General features: G+C 36.6%; 1 protein-coding gene across 3 annotated transcripts in view; it reads right to left on the bottom strand.

Moving 5' to 3' along the window:
• ZNF438 (zinc finger protein 438) overlaps positions 1-17,838 on the bottom strand; it is a 52,155-nt gene that overhangs the window by 16,380 nt on the left and 17,937 nt on the right. For all 3 annotated transcript variants that reach the window (XM_033062216.1, XM_033062235.1, XM_033062226.1), the window contains exon 4: positions 3,041-3,097. In XM_033062216.1, the coding sequence (XP_032918107.1) occupies positions 3,041-3,068 (28 nt within the window). In that variant the 5' untranslated portion in view covers positions 3,069-3,097. The remainder of the gene's footprint in view (positions 1-3,040; positions 3,098-17,838) is intronic.

The following is a 17,838-nucleotide window of genomic DNA, read 5'->3' as shown; positions in this document are numbered from 1 at the left end:
ATACTCAAAGAACAATATTACTTTAGTGTGTGATACTCTTTTCCAGTGTATATTTTAAAAAGACAAAACCTGTTAGATAAATAAACTAGGACAGCCTTATATTCTGAAAATATTTGTCTAAGATACACAATTCTTTCATGTCAGTCATTTAACATAAATATTCTATAAATCTGGTAATACAAATGGTATTTCAGCTCATCAAGGCACAGTGATACTGTATGCCATTATGGAGCATTATAAAAAATACCAACACTTGTTCAACAGTAAATATTTAACGTGAATGTGAATAATCAAACATAATGCTCCAGTGATTGTTGTCATGTCATATGTTCTCATATGAATGAAAATTTCATAATCCCGAGGAAGAAATAAAATTTGACAAGTTAGATGTTTATCATTGCCCAGAAAAGTGCATCTACTTGAACAGGGTGTTACAATTGCTTGCTACATAAAAGATAGTCACCTTTCCTATAAAATATTTTAAAACTGAGAAAAATACAGATGTCTTGAAGGAGAATAGATCAAATTACAGAACACCTGCTAGCACACGCCAAATGGCAGCAGTGAAGGGTACTGTCACTCAAAGAACTTGCACTAATCATTACTTCCATACTTAGCTGAAAAAAAAAACCTGAAAGTACAGAAACACTGACAAACACGACACACTGAATGTACCTGATGGATAGGTTCCATTTCCAACATTTTCCGATCTATTTTCAAGTTTTATTTGTAAGAAATGTACAACATTAGAGTTGTACATAAATCATATCAAATTACTAATATCCTTCATATTTTCAAAGTGCTACATTCAAGAAACAAGTGGCACTTGATATAAAGACAAAAAAGCATCATAGTAAAAAAATAGACAAAGACTAGTATATTTGTAGAATATCATCATTTCACACAGACATAGCTCCAACAAACCAGAGGTCTGGGCAGTCACAGCCACATCAAGTTCAACAAGGCAAAGTGCTGGATTTTGTCCCTGGGGTGGGGCAACCCTGGATAAAGAGACTGGGCAAGGAGAGGCTGGAGAGCAGTGCCACAGAAAGGGACCTGGGGGTGCAAGTTGAATATGAGCCAGCAGTGCCCTGGCAGCCAGGAGGGACAGCCCTGTCCTGGGGGGCATCAGGCACAGCCAGGCAAGGGAGGGGATTGTCCTGCTCTGCTCTGCCCTGGGGCAGCCTCACCTCGAGTGCTGGGGTAGTTCTGGGTGCCACAGTGTAAGGAGGATGTAAGGCTGTGAGAAAGCACAAAAAGGAGAGCCAGAGAGATGGTGAAGGGCCTTGGGGAAATCTGTGTGAGGAGCAGCTGAGATCACTTGGTCTGTTCAGCCTGGAAAAGAGGAGACTGAGGGGAGACCTAACTGCAGTCTTGTGAGGAGCAGGGACATGCACTGACCTCTTCTCTGTGACAGGACATGAGGGAATGGCCTGAAGTTGTGTCAGAGGAGGTTTAGGTTGGATATCAAGAAAAGGTTTTTCACCCAGAGGGTGCCTGGGCACTGGGACAGGCTCCTCAGGGCAGTGATCACAATACCAAGTCCAATGCAATTCAAGAAGCATTTGAACAATGCTCTCATGCACATGGTACGTCTCTTGGGAGTGGGGCTGTGCAGGGGCTGGAGTTGGACTCTATGATCCCTGTGGGTCCCTTCCAACTCAGCATATTCTGTTATTTAGTGACTTCTAACATGGAAGCTCACTTCCAAGTTTACCATTCCCTCTGGGTACAAGCTAGTAACAGGATAATGACTGGAATGGATTTTGATTTAAGGAAAAAAAAAAGCCTTTAAAAAAATCTCAAAGCAAATGCTTAATCAATTTGAAGTTTGAAAACAGCTTCACAGTCTATATTCTACTACTATTCAGAAATGGCTTTAACATAAGACTATAACCACAGTCAAATTCCTGTTACTTAAAGGAAAAATTAAATTAATGCTTTTAAGTAGTAGAATTGAGTGCTTCAGTCACAATCACAGGAATGTACAGCACACTCTGGGGTGGACAGCTTTACCCAACAGTAAGTACTGTCTTTCCTGAAAGAATAGTCTCAAGAGACACAGAACTCATCAACTAAGATCAAATAGAATGACATGCTTCTGAAACAGCTTCCTCAGAATTATTACAGCATCATAAAAATACTCAGTCTTCAGAAAACAGGTAAAGTATAAACTTACATGACAGTAAAAGCTCAAGGCTTCAAATTAAGTAATAGACAGTGCTCTCCTTAATTAACATAAGTACTAACAATGGAAACTTAACTGACAATCAGCAATGGTTCTGAAAGGTCCATTAGAGCTGATGTCATATCCATCAAAGGTTCACTCACATTTAAGTATCATTAAAAATGACATTCCTGTTAAAAATAATATTTAAACATTAGCATTGAGACACAGATCAAAAGGGAAAGGAAACTGAAGTTACAGCTATACATTTAGAGGCTTGAGAACATACAAATACCCTTACTAATAACAGAGGGGGGAAAAAAATCAAGACATCAACCCTAGTGAAAACGAAATCAAGTGAAAGACAACTTTTTAAGAGACTACATAGAAGAAAGAATTAAACAAGAAAAAAACTAGTAAGGATAGGAATGCTGAAGTAAAGGCATTTAAAAAAACCTAAGTTAATGTTTATTCCTGTTTCTGCTAACTGTGTAGCATAATTTGCAGATAGATTTGACCCCATTTAGTATGGTGATCAAATATAGCAGGGATTTTCAAATATATGAGGATTTAAAAAAAATTAATAAAACCTGAATACTTAATCCTGCTAAATCAAAGAAGCAGCAGATTTATGCACTTCAAGTTTCAACTACAGGTGTTAACAGTAATTAGCAATGCCCTAAAGAAGAAAACTACTTTAGCTATTGTAATTGTTTAAAGTGATAAATGCTGCAGTAATGGCTTTTTTTTTTCAAATCATACCACAGCAGAATACTAGACATGTAATACAGTGATTAATAATGAATAGATTTCTTCCACATTTTGAATCACAAGCATCTAATTTCTAAATAAAGTATAGAAAGCATACTATACCTGCAGAAACTGTTAATGGATTCTGCATTATGCCCTTTAACAGTTACGACAATGTTCCTAGAAAGAAATACAGATACTTAGAAGCTCTGATAATTTAATAGAAACTAACAAAAAATTAACAGGACAATGGCAATAGTTTCCACACTTGTATTTCAGAATAGATCCCAGTATGTCCATAGCTCTCAAGAAAACACCACCAGAAATTTAAACCAAGCATTTCTTTGGACCCCTATATGTGCTCTCCACATTTCAACACTGTACTACTATCTTAGGCTTCTTGTAAATAAACAACCCTCTTAAAGCCATGAAAGAGGACAGTCATGAATCCCAGCATGACATTCTGAAAAATCACAGACAATATAGGTTTAAGCAATCATTTCCCTTCAAACATGTGGACATGTTGGGGAGGATCCAGAGAAGAACCCCACATTGATCACAGGGCTAAAGCACCTCTTTATGAAGACTGATCTGGAGATGATCAGCCTGAAGAATAGAAGGCTCCAAGGAGACCTTGTATCCTCCAGTACCTAAAGGCAACCAACAGAAAAAGCTGGAGTGGATTTTTTACAAGTACATCTACAGACAGGATGAAGGGTACTGGCATTAAACTGGAAGAGGATAGGTTTAGAATAGATACTAGGAAGAAATTCTTTACTGCAAGGGTGGTGAGGCACTGGAACAGTTTTCCTAGACTGTGAATGCCTCATCAAGGCCAAGCTGGATGCAGCTTTGAGCAACCTGATCTAGTGGAAGGTTCCCTGCCCAGGCAGGGCTGTCAGAACAAGGTGGCCTTTAAAGACCCCTCCAACACCATTGTGATTCTAGGTCACTGCATGGAACCAACATAATTGATCAGCAAAATCTTCCATGGATGCTACAATGAAGATATTGCCTTGCTCTTGTGAATCAAACATTACACTGACATTTGTCCTGAAAGCGCAGTTGGTATTTACAACAAGACATGATGCACTACATTTGACAAAACAGCTTTACATGAAATGGCCACCCAGTAAATGAAGAGTTGGGTACTTCTTTCCAGTGCAGTTGAGTGTGCTGCTCAAGCTCTGGTGAAGTGGGATTCAACTGTCAGGTAAGAGAGACATAGAAAAATATAGTAACAATATAAAACTGTTGTTACCCACTTATATTTATTTTTCATAAAATGGCTTAGCTTTTGGAATGGCTGCATAATAGATTGGTTCAACTGACCACCAAAATATTAGACATCACGAAGGGTATAAAACTCCTGTTCTGATGCAGCTGGAGGTTTTGGAAAGGTTTTGACTGACACAGATGGAACTACAACTTCTTGGGGGTTTACTCAGATCTAGGCTTTCATACCAGAGTACATCTAAAACATTCCCAAAACCGAAGCCAGCTGCACAGATGTGGAGATTGCTGACTTTCCTGACCAATTTAACAGCCAGGAGAATCTTACATAAAGAACATGCCAGACATGCACTCAAGACCCATCTTCTGAGCACATGAAGTACCAAAGATTAGTTTTAGTTAAATACAGAAAGACGTTGGATAAATACTGATGCAAACACCAAACAAAATAAGCCTTGAATATATTTCTTTACTATCAGCAATCAACTCTCAAAAAGCAATGGTGAGGTTATTGGAAGAAGATGGTTCTCTAGGTAGCAGTAAAGTAAAAAAAAGAGAACACCAATTCCATTTTCAGGAAGTTCAACATCAAAGCATAGAAGAACATTGAGCAAACAGGTGAAGCTCTTTGGTACCTGTATCTTCTGTTCTGAGCCACACCTAACAAGCAGCTCAGGTGAATCAGCAGCCAGCAGCTCCTGGCAGTGGTTTGCTCATGGCACTCAGCAGATCCCAACTGCCTCAAAGAGCCTCTGTCCGTGGTACTTAAGCAGCAACCTCTGAGCTGTCAGACCCCACACTCACACACACATTGGCTCATCTAAATGCAGTTTGGTGCTGTGGGAACATACACACAACTCCCTCTGCACATCCAACAATAGAACAGGCCACATTGATGTAATTTCAGAATGGTGAGACACCTCTAGAAATCAGTGTGGCTTTCCAACTTCTCTGCAAGACATCCTTCCTTAAGGCCACATTGATCAATAACAACTTTTCAGAGAAACAAAGTCTGAAGTTTTTCTTCCCCCTTAGTATTTACAGCACTTCAACACATACTGAAACATTTATAGCAACACATTCTTGTAAAAACAAATGGAGAAATAGTATTCAAATAAAGCTTCTCAAAATTATTATTTCAAATTCATATTTATTTAGGTTTCATGGTCTTTCCCTGTGCATGGGAGTATTAAATCATGTTAAGAGGGTGCACCATGTATAGTTACTATCTAGTTTTAGAATTATAACAAACCTGACTTCAGGATACAGATTAACAATTCTTAGAATACCACACAGAAATAGAAGCTCCAGACATTTTTCCAATGTTCTTCCCAGACATATTCCCAAATCATAACACTACAACACAAAATTGGATCCTATAAATCCAAACATTTTGTAGTGGCATCACTGATTTGAATTCAATTGCAACTGCAGCAAGGTAATGTTATTAAACTAGAAAATCCAGTGCTTATTTGACAAAGACACTGATCACCTGCTCTTAATAGTAATTTTACAAGAGTATAATTTCTCCAATTAACATTGATAATTTCTTTTAGCAATCCATGAATATTGTTTTTATGAAAGAACCTTTCACCAAACTATATATTTGGATATATTTAACCAAGTAACTTCTCTTCTTGGAAAAACTGAAGAGCTCAAGATTCTGAAATCAGGACAAAATTTTATCATCCCTTCAAATTTTTCTATCCATCCTTATATGTATGGTTGTGTTAAAGCATGTTTTCTTTGACTACATATACAGTATACAAAGCAAACCATAAGCACTGTGTACCTTTCCTGTCTCTATTTTACACTGTTTTCAAATACATCAGCTGTGATCCTGTCTTTTTGGTCCTTTCTCTGACTGTTTCTGACACTTTCCTGCTAGGCTGTAACATACTTAACAGATATTTATTATCTACAAACATTTTATGCACGTCCTAAACATAAAATACAGTGTCATCAAGAAGTTCTGTACAGTACATTGATTGAAACTTTTAGCATTTGACGATTGTAACATCCACAAAACTACTTATGCCTGTCCTGAGCAGGTTTGAGGTTTTTTTCCCCCATGTCACTAAATATCTGGCTTGGTATAACTACTTCCCATTAATAAAAACAAAAACAAAAAAAAACAACCCACAAAAACCAGGTTTATATTAAAAAAAACCAAACCTATGCTTAAAATTAAAATTGCTAATTAAATTTTGTACCTCTTTTACATCCTTATATTCAGAAAAAAATTAAGCTGGTCACCAACTAATAATTCAGTATTCAGAAATTCTTCTCCACCTGAGAGCTTACCAAAATAATAAAAATTTTAAAATGCTATATAATTATAAATTTTGTTTTCCTCGGTTTATAACGCTACCAGAAGATGCTAAATAAAATCATTCAAGTCACAGTATTCCAGAACTCAAATTAGTTTTCTAGAAATCTGCTGCTGACTAGTCAGGAATGGAAAGAAATCTATTACAAAAATTTCAAGTGAAGTGGAGTTGAAGCTGGACAGAATTAGAAAGTAAAATCTCTCTTAATGCCATAAAATAAGCTCCATCATGCCTGTACTATTCCTTATGTTACCAGAGAATGAAAGGATAAGTTTCATTATCCCTAAGAGGCAAAAATAGCAAGCAAACTGGAAAAAAATCCCATACTGTAACTCAGTCTTTAACAACCAAAGGAAGCAGAGCATATACATGTAATAATTTAAAAGCAATTTTCACAGGAAGATACCCACAGGTCTTTTATATGAAACAGGTGTCCTGATAGACACACTGAATATGAATATCAGTTGAACCCAATTAACCTAATTCGATGCTTGTCCATACTAAGACATTTATCTTAGATGTAACACAAAATCCTTTAGGATATTACAGGGAAAGCGATAAATAGGCTGTAAAGGTTATGACATTAATTTTACTGTCATCCTCATGCTTTAAGCAGACATCAAAACTAAAAACCTCATCCTCTGGGAAGGAAGAACTACCTGAAAGTAATTATAGGACTTATTATCATAACAGTATTAAACTAGACCACTATGACCCTAACCAAATTTATTTTTGGTACCTTTTGTTAAAAGAACAAAGCTTCTCAATGACGACTGCACCTTCTAATGCAGTGAACATTAGTTCAGGCACTGGAAGAAAGCATTAAATCAAATCTTGTAATTTCATATTAAGCTTAATTATGAATTTTAATTTAAAACTAAGCATGTAAAGAAGTGTTAGTCAAATATTATGTAATTTAATTTCAGAAGGAAAACATCCAGCTGAAAAGAAAAATTAAATACTTAGTGCAGTTTAGAAAATACATTCTCCTGACAGAAGCCCATGAAATGCCCATTTGTATTTCAAAAGCAATTTTATTCACTTCATTTTTCACACCTGCTCTTTCACATACTGTGCCATCTTGTAAATGAGTGCCATGCAAACAGTATTTCCCATAATTTAGAAACTTTTTAACTGAAACAAAGTTCCCCAAGAAGCCTGGATGTATTGAATCAGCACAGCTTCCAGGAAAGTTGGCAAAATCCATTGCTATATAAAGACTAACTTAGACTTGAAGTAAAAGATTAAAACATCGAAGCTATGAAAAAACAGAGGAAGATAAAAATGACAGACACAATGACTGACTAGTGTAACACACAAAAGCATTTGTTCAAGCAAGCGTATTTGCCAAAAGCCTGCAGTGCTTGGCTACTTTATAAAATCAAGCACAAGGCATTAAGCCAATTTGTTTAAAATATAAAAACCTCTCCAAAATCCTAAACCCCAATAACCAAGCAATAGGTGATTTGCATTTCTGAAAACCTGCAGAAATATTATGCATTTTACTATTCACATCTTTAGTCTCAAATGTCTGATTTACTCCATGTTTTCTATTTTACATATTTTACATCAGGAGTTAATCCTGTATCAGATCCTAGTCTTCCTATTCTATATCCAAAGAGACACGCATGTAGTCACGAACAACAGTGTGTGAAATTGCTCACTGCTTATGTTTCCATACTTAGATAATTCATCACGGAGAAATGTGTGTCCACGGCAGAATTCTTTTGGCTGAGCCCATCAGATGACTTCAGCAGAACCACAAAAAGAAACAGAACAGTACAAACCCAGCAGAACCTAAAACCCAGGCTATTTTTAAACTTTTGGTCATCCTGTGAGATGGACCAGTCCGAGCGCATTTCCTGAACTTCAAGCCTCACATGCACTGAATGCCACAGTGGCAATCCTGGACAAAAATGCTTCCCTTCATACTCTGCTGGGTGATGTGGGGAATGGTTGGCTGGCAAGCCCACACTCTGCCCATCTGTCAGAGTGGAACTGTGCCTACACGACAGGTTCTATGCCACTTTCAGTAACATGTTGCTGAGAATAAAAGCTTATTTATGAAACAACATAGGGCAACATCAACGTGTGGCTTAAAATAGCAGGCAAATGGAAAATGATTGCTTTTCTTGAGGAGATAAGTTTTTTGCAATCAGCTTGTATGAGAAAGAATAGCACATACACTACATGAAATGAGGCTGTTCCACACATTTTCTACTATTGTGGACAAACTAGCATACAGTCTCACTAATTATTTTACAACTATAACTATCTCCAAAAAAGAAAATTCAAGAACCTGAAAAAAAAAGTATAAAAGTGAAATTTCTCCAAAAAAAAGACACTGGGAGAAGAGAAGGCTAAAGAAGGTGCAATATTGATTTTTCATTTTATAAAATGTATGTGTTTTAAAATTAGGTGGACTTTAACAGTTTTGATTACTATAAATAACCCCAACTATTTTCCATTTAGGAAAACAACTCAATTCTGAAAAAAATTTTTAAAAACTGTGGTCACTATTATGCCTAATATTAGCCAATTCATTGAATGCCAGAAAATAACAACATCTTTTCCAAATTTTCAATTTAAAAAGACAGATTGTCATATTATGTTTTCCTTAGTAAATCCCTTCTTGGTAGGAGTGCTCTGAGTGCCACAAAATAGAGTCCCATATAAGTTCCATATCTAGGTTAGATATCTTTGCCATTATTTTGCATTAAAATGTCAAACCTTCTGATTTAAAATACAGTCGTGGTTATTAATGGTGTGAAAGTAACTGTGAAATGATGAATCAATATAAACAGAGAGATTTGTTCTTGATTCTTAGGACAGCTAGAAACAATAGTTCTGGAAAATACAAATTTCATTTTTATAACATACTACATGAAATCTACGCTGTCCATAGTTCTTACAATTTAAATTCAAATTAACTTACTGTGACTGCCTGCCTCTGGCAGGTATGTGCCACCAGGGCTTGAGAGCACTGACTATTTGGCAGTCTGCATCTCACGGCAGCCGTCTCAGCCGACGGAAAGAGAGCGGGGCCATGCAGGACGATTCCACAAAGATCTTTATTTCTCCTGTGAAGGTAGTCATGCAGCAGTCCCAACACACAAAGGACTGACAGGCATATTTATAGAGTTTGATAGGATCACAATTACAACCAATAGAAAGTAACATATATAACTAACATCCAATCTATTTCGAAGTTTTATGAGTGAAATAACCAATTACAAGAGCTAAATTCTAGCCAATTATCTTCTAAAACGATAAGCGAGGGTCTAACATTTTTCTAGCATTAGTCATTCTAAGTAACTAGGATACCTTATCTTCCACAGAGAGTGCCAAGGGGCCTGAGCAGGGGTCTCACCATCCTCTACAACTTACTATTTAAAACAAAACAAGAAACAGAAACATGTACCATTCTTAGTGGGCAATGACTAATCTAGAATTCACTTTTAGATTCAAACAGCACATTTCCTTCTACTCCTATTTCTCCCTACCACTACGTTATCCTGGTTCTTAATTAAGCATTCATTTATTGCTTTGACCAAACTACTTAGAAACTTTGCTGGGATTCTCAACAATGCAATTTCATAAGACACAATCTATATCTCTTACACTTCTGTTAGCAATATGTTACATCATTCATAGTGGAATTGCTGCACACCACCATGGTTTTCAGTTTGCAATTCCTGATTAAACTGTGAGACTTTCTGCCTTTTGTTCATAATTAATTACTGTTTTGATCGGATGAGACCAGACTACATATTTTATCTAACTCTGTACATTAGTTTTCTTTTCAGATAAACAATATCACAAACACTAAACAGCAAATTCAGTGGAGTTATACTAAAACTTCACAGCACCAGACAAACATCTTTGATTGTATACACAGCTACTCACAAAATCATTCAGGTTGTCAGAAACTGCACTTGGTCATCCCGTCCAACTTCCTTGCTTAAAACAGGGTCAACACTGGCCTTGCTGGATGAGTCTTGAAAACATCAACAACTGCCTTTCAGAAATCAAATTGTATTTACTAACTGACAGCAAAGGGCAGCCTGAAAATGACAGGCTGAAAATTTGGTTTACATACATAGGACAGATTGTTCCATCAATTTCTATTGCAATGCTACAGTTAAGAATTACCTAAGCCTCCCATTTTTCATATTTAATCCATCAGTTGTGCTGATGGATTAAAGAGAACTTCAGTGACTGGCAGAGAATAAAAATATTTTGCAATAAAATGTCATATATCCTTTTTATCTACCTAATGAATAACCTGTTTTTACACTACAGAAGACCAGGTTATTTGAAAGAGCAGAATGAGGTTAAAATACAAAGGTACCAACCAAAATCATTAAAGAGGACTAAAGGAAAAGACCAAAAAAAACCATTAGTTGAATTTTACTTGGGGATTTTTTATCTTCCTCAACTTTAACATTCGAAGAATAAGCTATTACTACTAGTGTTACAACTTCCAGTGAAAGCTTTAGGATAATTTTAGACTACAGAAAGACATTGCAGATCTGCAATGCTGAAAGGAGAGCGAATTCTGTTTCATTTGGTAGTCCTAATATATTCTGGAGCTACTTGATACCTCAAAACATAGCCACATGTACAAAAAATTTATTTGAATGTGTCAGTTAACACAGCCCTAAAAATTCTGTTAATAATTAGATGATTAAGAGCTACATTCACCCACACAATTTGACTGATTTACATTTGAAATGTGATGCTGAATTCTTCACAGAATCACAGATGGCCCTTAAGTTTTGTAGAGAAACAAGAAATAGTCAATCACTTTTATTTTGACTGAAGTATTTTGGGTTACTTCGACACTAATCTGCATCCCTCTGATAAAACTTCCTGTGTCACTCAGGAAGGATTTTGTACAATGTTTCATTATTTTCATATAGCCTGGTTATGTTGTTAACATTCTACTTGGAAGAAAAACCAACAGCTGACAAAAAGAAAAAAAAACACTTCAGGCTTTGCAAGGTGAATTGCTTTTGCAATTCTTACTAAAATAATGGAATTATTTCTGATTTTACAGCTGCAAACTTGAACACAGTACTCAATTTCGCCGTGGTACCAAATAAGAGCATCATCAACAGCTGTTTCTATAGGAATTACTGGTACAATTTTCTTAAGGGGTCAAGAAAGGTACATTGTGGCATTTATAAAGTTTGTGCAGGAATATCCTCTATACTGTATAAAATGCAGTGTATGTTTTTTAAGTTCAATGTCTTGCATTCACAGACCTAAGCAAAACAAGCATTCAAGAAGTAACAAATTAAAATAAAAAATTTAAAAAAATAAAAAAAAAAATTAAAAATAACAGTCATTTACTCTGACTGTGCCCAACCAAGCAATAAATTATTTAGGCCAAAATGGGATGTATTTCCAAGGTGTTAAAATTGAACCTGTCCACTGATTGCTGACTTTCTGTTTAAATTCCCTCTCAAATGGGGTCACCTCTAACATGCATTCAAACTCCTAAGACAGAAGTTAAAGAAACAAAGAACAGAAAAAAGGTATTAGCACCAAAAACCTAACACTGCCACATGCCTAAGACCATTAAAGCAAACTAAATTCTAAGGCTTAATTCCTCTCAAACAAAAAAAGCTCTTAACTTGAATTACAAACTGAAATATTTAGTGCCTTACGTTGAAGGAAAAAGGTTGTTTTCTACAGTTGAACTCAAAAATAACTTCTGCGTTTTTACTGAAGAAGTAGAACTCATTTCAGCATGTGAAACTGTTGTGGGGCACAGATGATCCTTGCAGATAGCCCTGTAGTAAAAAATAACCCAGGTAATGAATCAGATGTTGTACTCAGGATTGCTTTGACTGTTTTGATGCTATGCTGATTCTGCCTCCAAACTCTGCCTCTAACACTGCTAGCCCAGACTGTTTCAGGGCTAAGGATGTTTTTTTTCTGGATAGTTGAGTGTCCAATACACTTCAAGAACACATATGCTTTTAAAACCAGAGATGCAAATACAATAGCTGGATTTTTTTTTTTACAATATCCATCATTAAAAACAATGCTCAACTATGAGCTGTAACTTATGTTTCCCAAAAATGGTCCTACTCACCAGAAAGGAATATGTGTTTAATAGGTCACACCTAAAAACCTGTAAGAATCTAATGACTAGCATAAGCAACTTCCATCTTACTCAACTTCCACCTTTACTGTTTCCCAAGCATATAATAAACTGTTCTACATAGGAAAAATCAAACAGTAATTTGACAAATTAGAACATAAATCTCACTGAAGCACCCTCACAAAACCCAGAGTTCCAAATTTAGTGCAAAAATTAAAAGGTCACATTTTATACAAGTTCTGTCACAGTAGGTGCCTTTAGTGTTAAAGAATATTGTGTAAATTTTATACTTGTAGATAAAAAGAATTCCCAGTACACAACCAATGCACTCAAAATTATCTTACATAATTAAGGGCAGTTCAACATCCACAGCTGAAGATGTGAACTACAGCTCTGGAACTCCCTTGAGAGCTGCATCCAGTGACAGCCCAGCTGAGAGCTGAGCACAGGCAGCAGAGGCAGCATCTGCCCTCCCTGGTGCTGCTGTGCCCAGACTAATTCATACAGACCCCAGCAGAGAAGTTCAGCTGTTTGCCTGCATTCTTTGCTCAGTCATGTCCCTCTCATTTTCTGGGAAAGCACTGTCACCACTTTGATGGATTCTCCTGCATGGAATGTCCCAGTTCCCTGGTTGGAAGCTCCCAGAGCTCTGACCCAACTGAAAAGGCAACTGCAGGGCTGAAGTGACTAATATGCCATTTATTTTAAGATCACTTGGAACTACAGTGTATTTTCTATTAATTCTGGTATAAATACATTTTTTTAATACAAATATTAGTATTTAAATAGACACAAATTTTCCTCAGATGCAGCTAGTTTTGGTGACATACTTTATTGACTAGCCTCAAGAAGCACATAAAATATCAGCTGTTTTTCAAACTGGCCCACCATTCCTAGAAAATACACAGGACAACATATTCCATGGTTTATTTAAATGATTCTCTTTCTTGCAGTCTATTATTTTCTATCCAAATTGTGCTACTGGTGAACCATACATACTAAAAAAACTTTCATACAGTTAAAAACACAAAAAAGAGTAAATCAAAACCCAACCTGTCCTAGTTTACTGCCTTCACTCACTTAGCTTGTGTTGTTCTCATTGTGCAAATAGTCCTTGCCAAAATAATTTTCATTTTTGTATCCACCACCCTGTTTGTTGTTTGAAAACGTTAAAGGCACAGAGCTTCAAAGGCTATCGGACATTTTTAATGAAGTGTCTTTAAAACATGTTCACGATGAAAAAATGTGAAATAAACATGTCAAAATTATTCCTGGATGCTGTCCAGCAACCAGCTGTGGTGCACAGTCTATGCTAACCCTGGGAACATTCTTCTTTCTCTATGGGCCTCCAGCTTTGTCTTCTGTTCCTACGGATATTTGTATTCCAAATGCATTCACTTAAATCTCAAACTAAGCAAGACCAAACTGAATTAGTACTTCAAGAGGAAAACAATTAAGCATGACCAAGCTTTTAAAGCAACTAGGCCTTTTTGGTTTGACACTCAGTACCTTTTCATTAATTTACCATACAAACCATGCTGTGGGACACCTATACTGCTCGAGTCATGTCAAGCCTTCAAATTCTAACACTGAAGTTCTCCTCACTTAGGGCAATTAAATAATCAAACATCTCTTTTTTGAATAGCAGCACTAATTCCTACTTTATGTCCAAATCCAAACTTTGCTAGTCATGCTCAGTGTCTGTAGCACGATTATGGCAGAGTTCTAATTATTTGAGACACTGCTCAAGCATGCACACAGAGAGTTAATAAAGGCAAAGGTTACAAAAGAAAGGCTAAAGAAAAAGTGGGTCTAATGCTCAGCAGAGAAGGTGAAGCCATGGAAGAGGTTGAGGCACTGATACAACACTACCAACAGTAGGTGAAGATGCAGTTGTACAAATCCACAGCATCAGAAGGATGAATTCAGTAGTGCTGAGAGAGCTGATCAGTGCCACCACAAGGATGCACCCTATAATCTTTTAAAAGTCATGGCATCAAGGGAGATTCCCAAAGACTGGAAAATGGCACACAGCCATCTTCAAGAAAGGCAAGACAGAACATCTGGGGAACTACAGGCCAGTCAAATATCAGTTTACAGAAAGGAATAACCCCATGCAGCAGTAAAATGCAGGTCTGACTTGCCCATTCTCACCAGCATTAATTATTCAATTCTCCTTTAAATCTTCACTGACAGTATACTACTATCAGCCTTTTCAAGGTGCACTTATTATACTTTCTAAATTTGGTCACATTAGTTCCCCTTCACCTCCAGCCTTCTAAAATTTCCTCACTGTTCCATGATTTGTTAAAACTCAAAATGAATAATTCATACAGCTTCTAAGCTTTTTTTCTTTTTTAGTGTCTGTAGGTGTCAGTGCAGCAGATTTAAAAACATTTAACATTAATAGTTGCTGGTAGAGTGATAATACATTCTTCCCATCACTAATGATGGAGGTGGTGAGATGTAAAAGCATCATCCAGCCTCTTTCTGAATACAGAACAAAATATTTATTGAATATTTATGCCTTTCTCTGCACATCAGAAATTTATCATCCTTGCCCGGTATTGGACTTCTATCATTACTAAGCTTTTGTACCCTTCAAGAACATCCTCTATATTTAAAGAGCTCCATTGTACTCTACTGCCCACAGATTTTTATTAATAACTTTACCTCCTTAATCTCCTGTCTCCAAGCCATACAGTGCTTGCCACCATCAGTTCCCCATTCTTTAAAACTGTATTGCTTCACTCCCTTCCTTACCTTGTTTCAACCAAACAAATCATGTTTCCTAAGAGAAGAATTGTTCTGGGAGTAACTAAATGAACAAGTACATGTCAAGCAAGTCACATTTTTATGCTCAAGTACTCCTTGTTTTTTAAGTCTGCTCTTTTTTTAAAAATGTAAGTTGGAGATATGTGCATGCAGAACTTTTTCTTGACTCCCAACCTGCAAAATTAGATCACAGTTCCTAACACACCTGCTCTATTTATTCTACACACTTCAGAAAGAAAAACCTGTACAGAAGACAACAGAGTGGCTTTTATTTGTTTGAAAACTGTCAGATAGATATAAAGAAGTATTTTAAAGCTTCAGAAATTGATTAGCAGTCAAGTGATTTATACCTGCAACAGGCTGAATTCTCATAATTTTTCTTTACTGAATACAGAATGACTTTTAAGAAACTACTCATCTTCCTAGGATCTGAATTACACTGATAAAAAAGCCTCCAATATATTTTTTCAGATAAAAAATACTGACACAGTACAACTCTACCTGTCTTCTGAATGGTGAGAACTGTTTAAGCAGGTAACAGAATATTTAATATACAAGACCACAGAAAAGTCTGTGAAGTTTTGCTATGACATTTCACTTTTTAGGGGTTCTCTAGTGAACACTCATTGAAATAATTTGTTTGTTGAAACATATTTAGTCTGCTATAATTTTCTTTACACAGCTGTGATTCGATTTTCTAATCTATTGTTTTGCTTTATCTTGAAACCTTGCAATAAATAGCAAAATATACAAGCCTAGACAAAGAGCATGGTATCCTTTAAGATTTAGATAAAGATTTTAATATGGAAAGAACATTACCAAACATTTCTGTAAAAACAAAAATCAATGCTTCCCTTGCAGCAAAGTAGAAAACCTTGCATATTATTTCTACCACATTCACTTCTGCTCTTCAAAGTCATTCACCTTTCATCACTAGTGAAATAATGCAAGATCTGTGTTGTAAACTTCGTAGTTTTGAGATGTGCACTGGGTGCATGCCAACAATCTGCATCATCCTCTGTATCAAACATTCATCCAGCTCAACTGCTTCTTTTTAGGGCACTGGAAGGGAGGAGGGGAGATTAAAAATAATGGTGATAACTGCCAAAGACATTTTGCATTTTTCCTCCAAGCTATTTCTGATCTGTGTGAATTCACTTGCTGCATGCAGGTCTCATGGCCCATACCATGTAAATGTCAATGATCACGCTACAAGTTAGAATTGAATTAACCTTAAAAATGAAACACAAAATTGCAGTGACAAACTCACAGTCCTGTGAGGAATCTAAAAAAATAAGTACTTCCATTGATGACAGTTATTTTCAAAGATAAATAAGTAACTATTTTTTTTCAGTATTTCTGGCTATATACATATTTAATTTGCAAGTATTCAAAAAACTGTTGACTGCAATAGCTGTAGCACCTATATTTTTTAAGTATCATGAAAATACACAGACTGGAAGCCAAATTCATTTTATACATATGGAAGAATTGAACTTAAATTTCTGAACTGTGAAGTCTTGGATAGGAATTTTAGAAGAAGTCTCTAATAAGTAAAAAAATTAGACAATATGTATACATTTAGCAGATGGCAAAACATAAAATTACTTTGAGCATGGGAGCAGATGACAAGAACAGAACTCTTCCTATACAGGAGAAACACATGTTTAATAAGGATACACTGTATTCTGTTTCTTAACATCTTTCAAATTGCTAGATACCTTGTAAGGTTCCCTGTTTTCAGACTGTTAATCTAAAACCATAAAATTAAAAAGCCTTAAAAATACAGAATCACAGCATATCCTGAATTGGAAGGGACCCACAAGGATCATAGAGTGCAACTCCAGGCCCTGCACAGCCCCACTCCCAAGAGTCACACCATGTGCATGAGAGCATTGTTCAAATGCTTCTTGAATTGCATTGGGCTTGGTATTGTGATCACTGCCCTGGGGAGTTGTCCCAGTGCCCAGCCACCCTCTTCTTCCCAGTGACCTCTTCTCTGTGACAGGACATGAGGGAATGGCCTGAAGTTGTGTCAGGGGAGGTTTCGGTTGGATATCAGGAAAAGATTCTTCATCCAGAGGGTGGCTGGGCACTGGGACAGCTCCCCAGGGAAGCTGTCACAGCACCAGCCTGTCAGAGTCCAAGGAGTGTTTGGACAATGCTCTCAGGCACAGGGTGTGACTTGGGGCTGCCCTGTGAAGGCCCAGGAGCTGGACTGATGATCCTTGTGGGTCCCTTCCAACTCAGGCTGTTCTATGATTCTTTCTGCACAGCAGTGGCAAACAACATAAATACTGCTAAAATGTTGATGAATTAACACTCCATCATATACAGTTCAAGTCAAGAAAGCCAAGGAGATAAAAATTGCCCTTAAAACCCTAGTCATTCTAGTTAAGAGGTGCCCTGTGACTAAACAGCTTGTGAACACTGAAAGTGAGAAACCACTGCACTTGAAAACAAAGCGCCTT

The sequence above is a fragment of the Catharus ustulatus genome, chromosome 1 (genome assembly GCF_009819885.2).
Source record: "Catharus ustulatus isolate bCatUst1 chromosome 1, bCatUst1.pri.v2, whole genome shotgun sequence".
Lineage (NCBI taxonomy): Eukaryota > Metazoa > Chordata > Aves > Passeriformes > Turdidae > Catharus > Catharus ustulatus.
The sequence above is the reverse complement of the archived record's forward strand: the minus strand, read 5'-3'. Positions and strand labels throughout refer to the sequence as shown.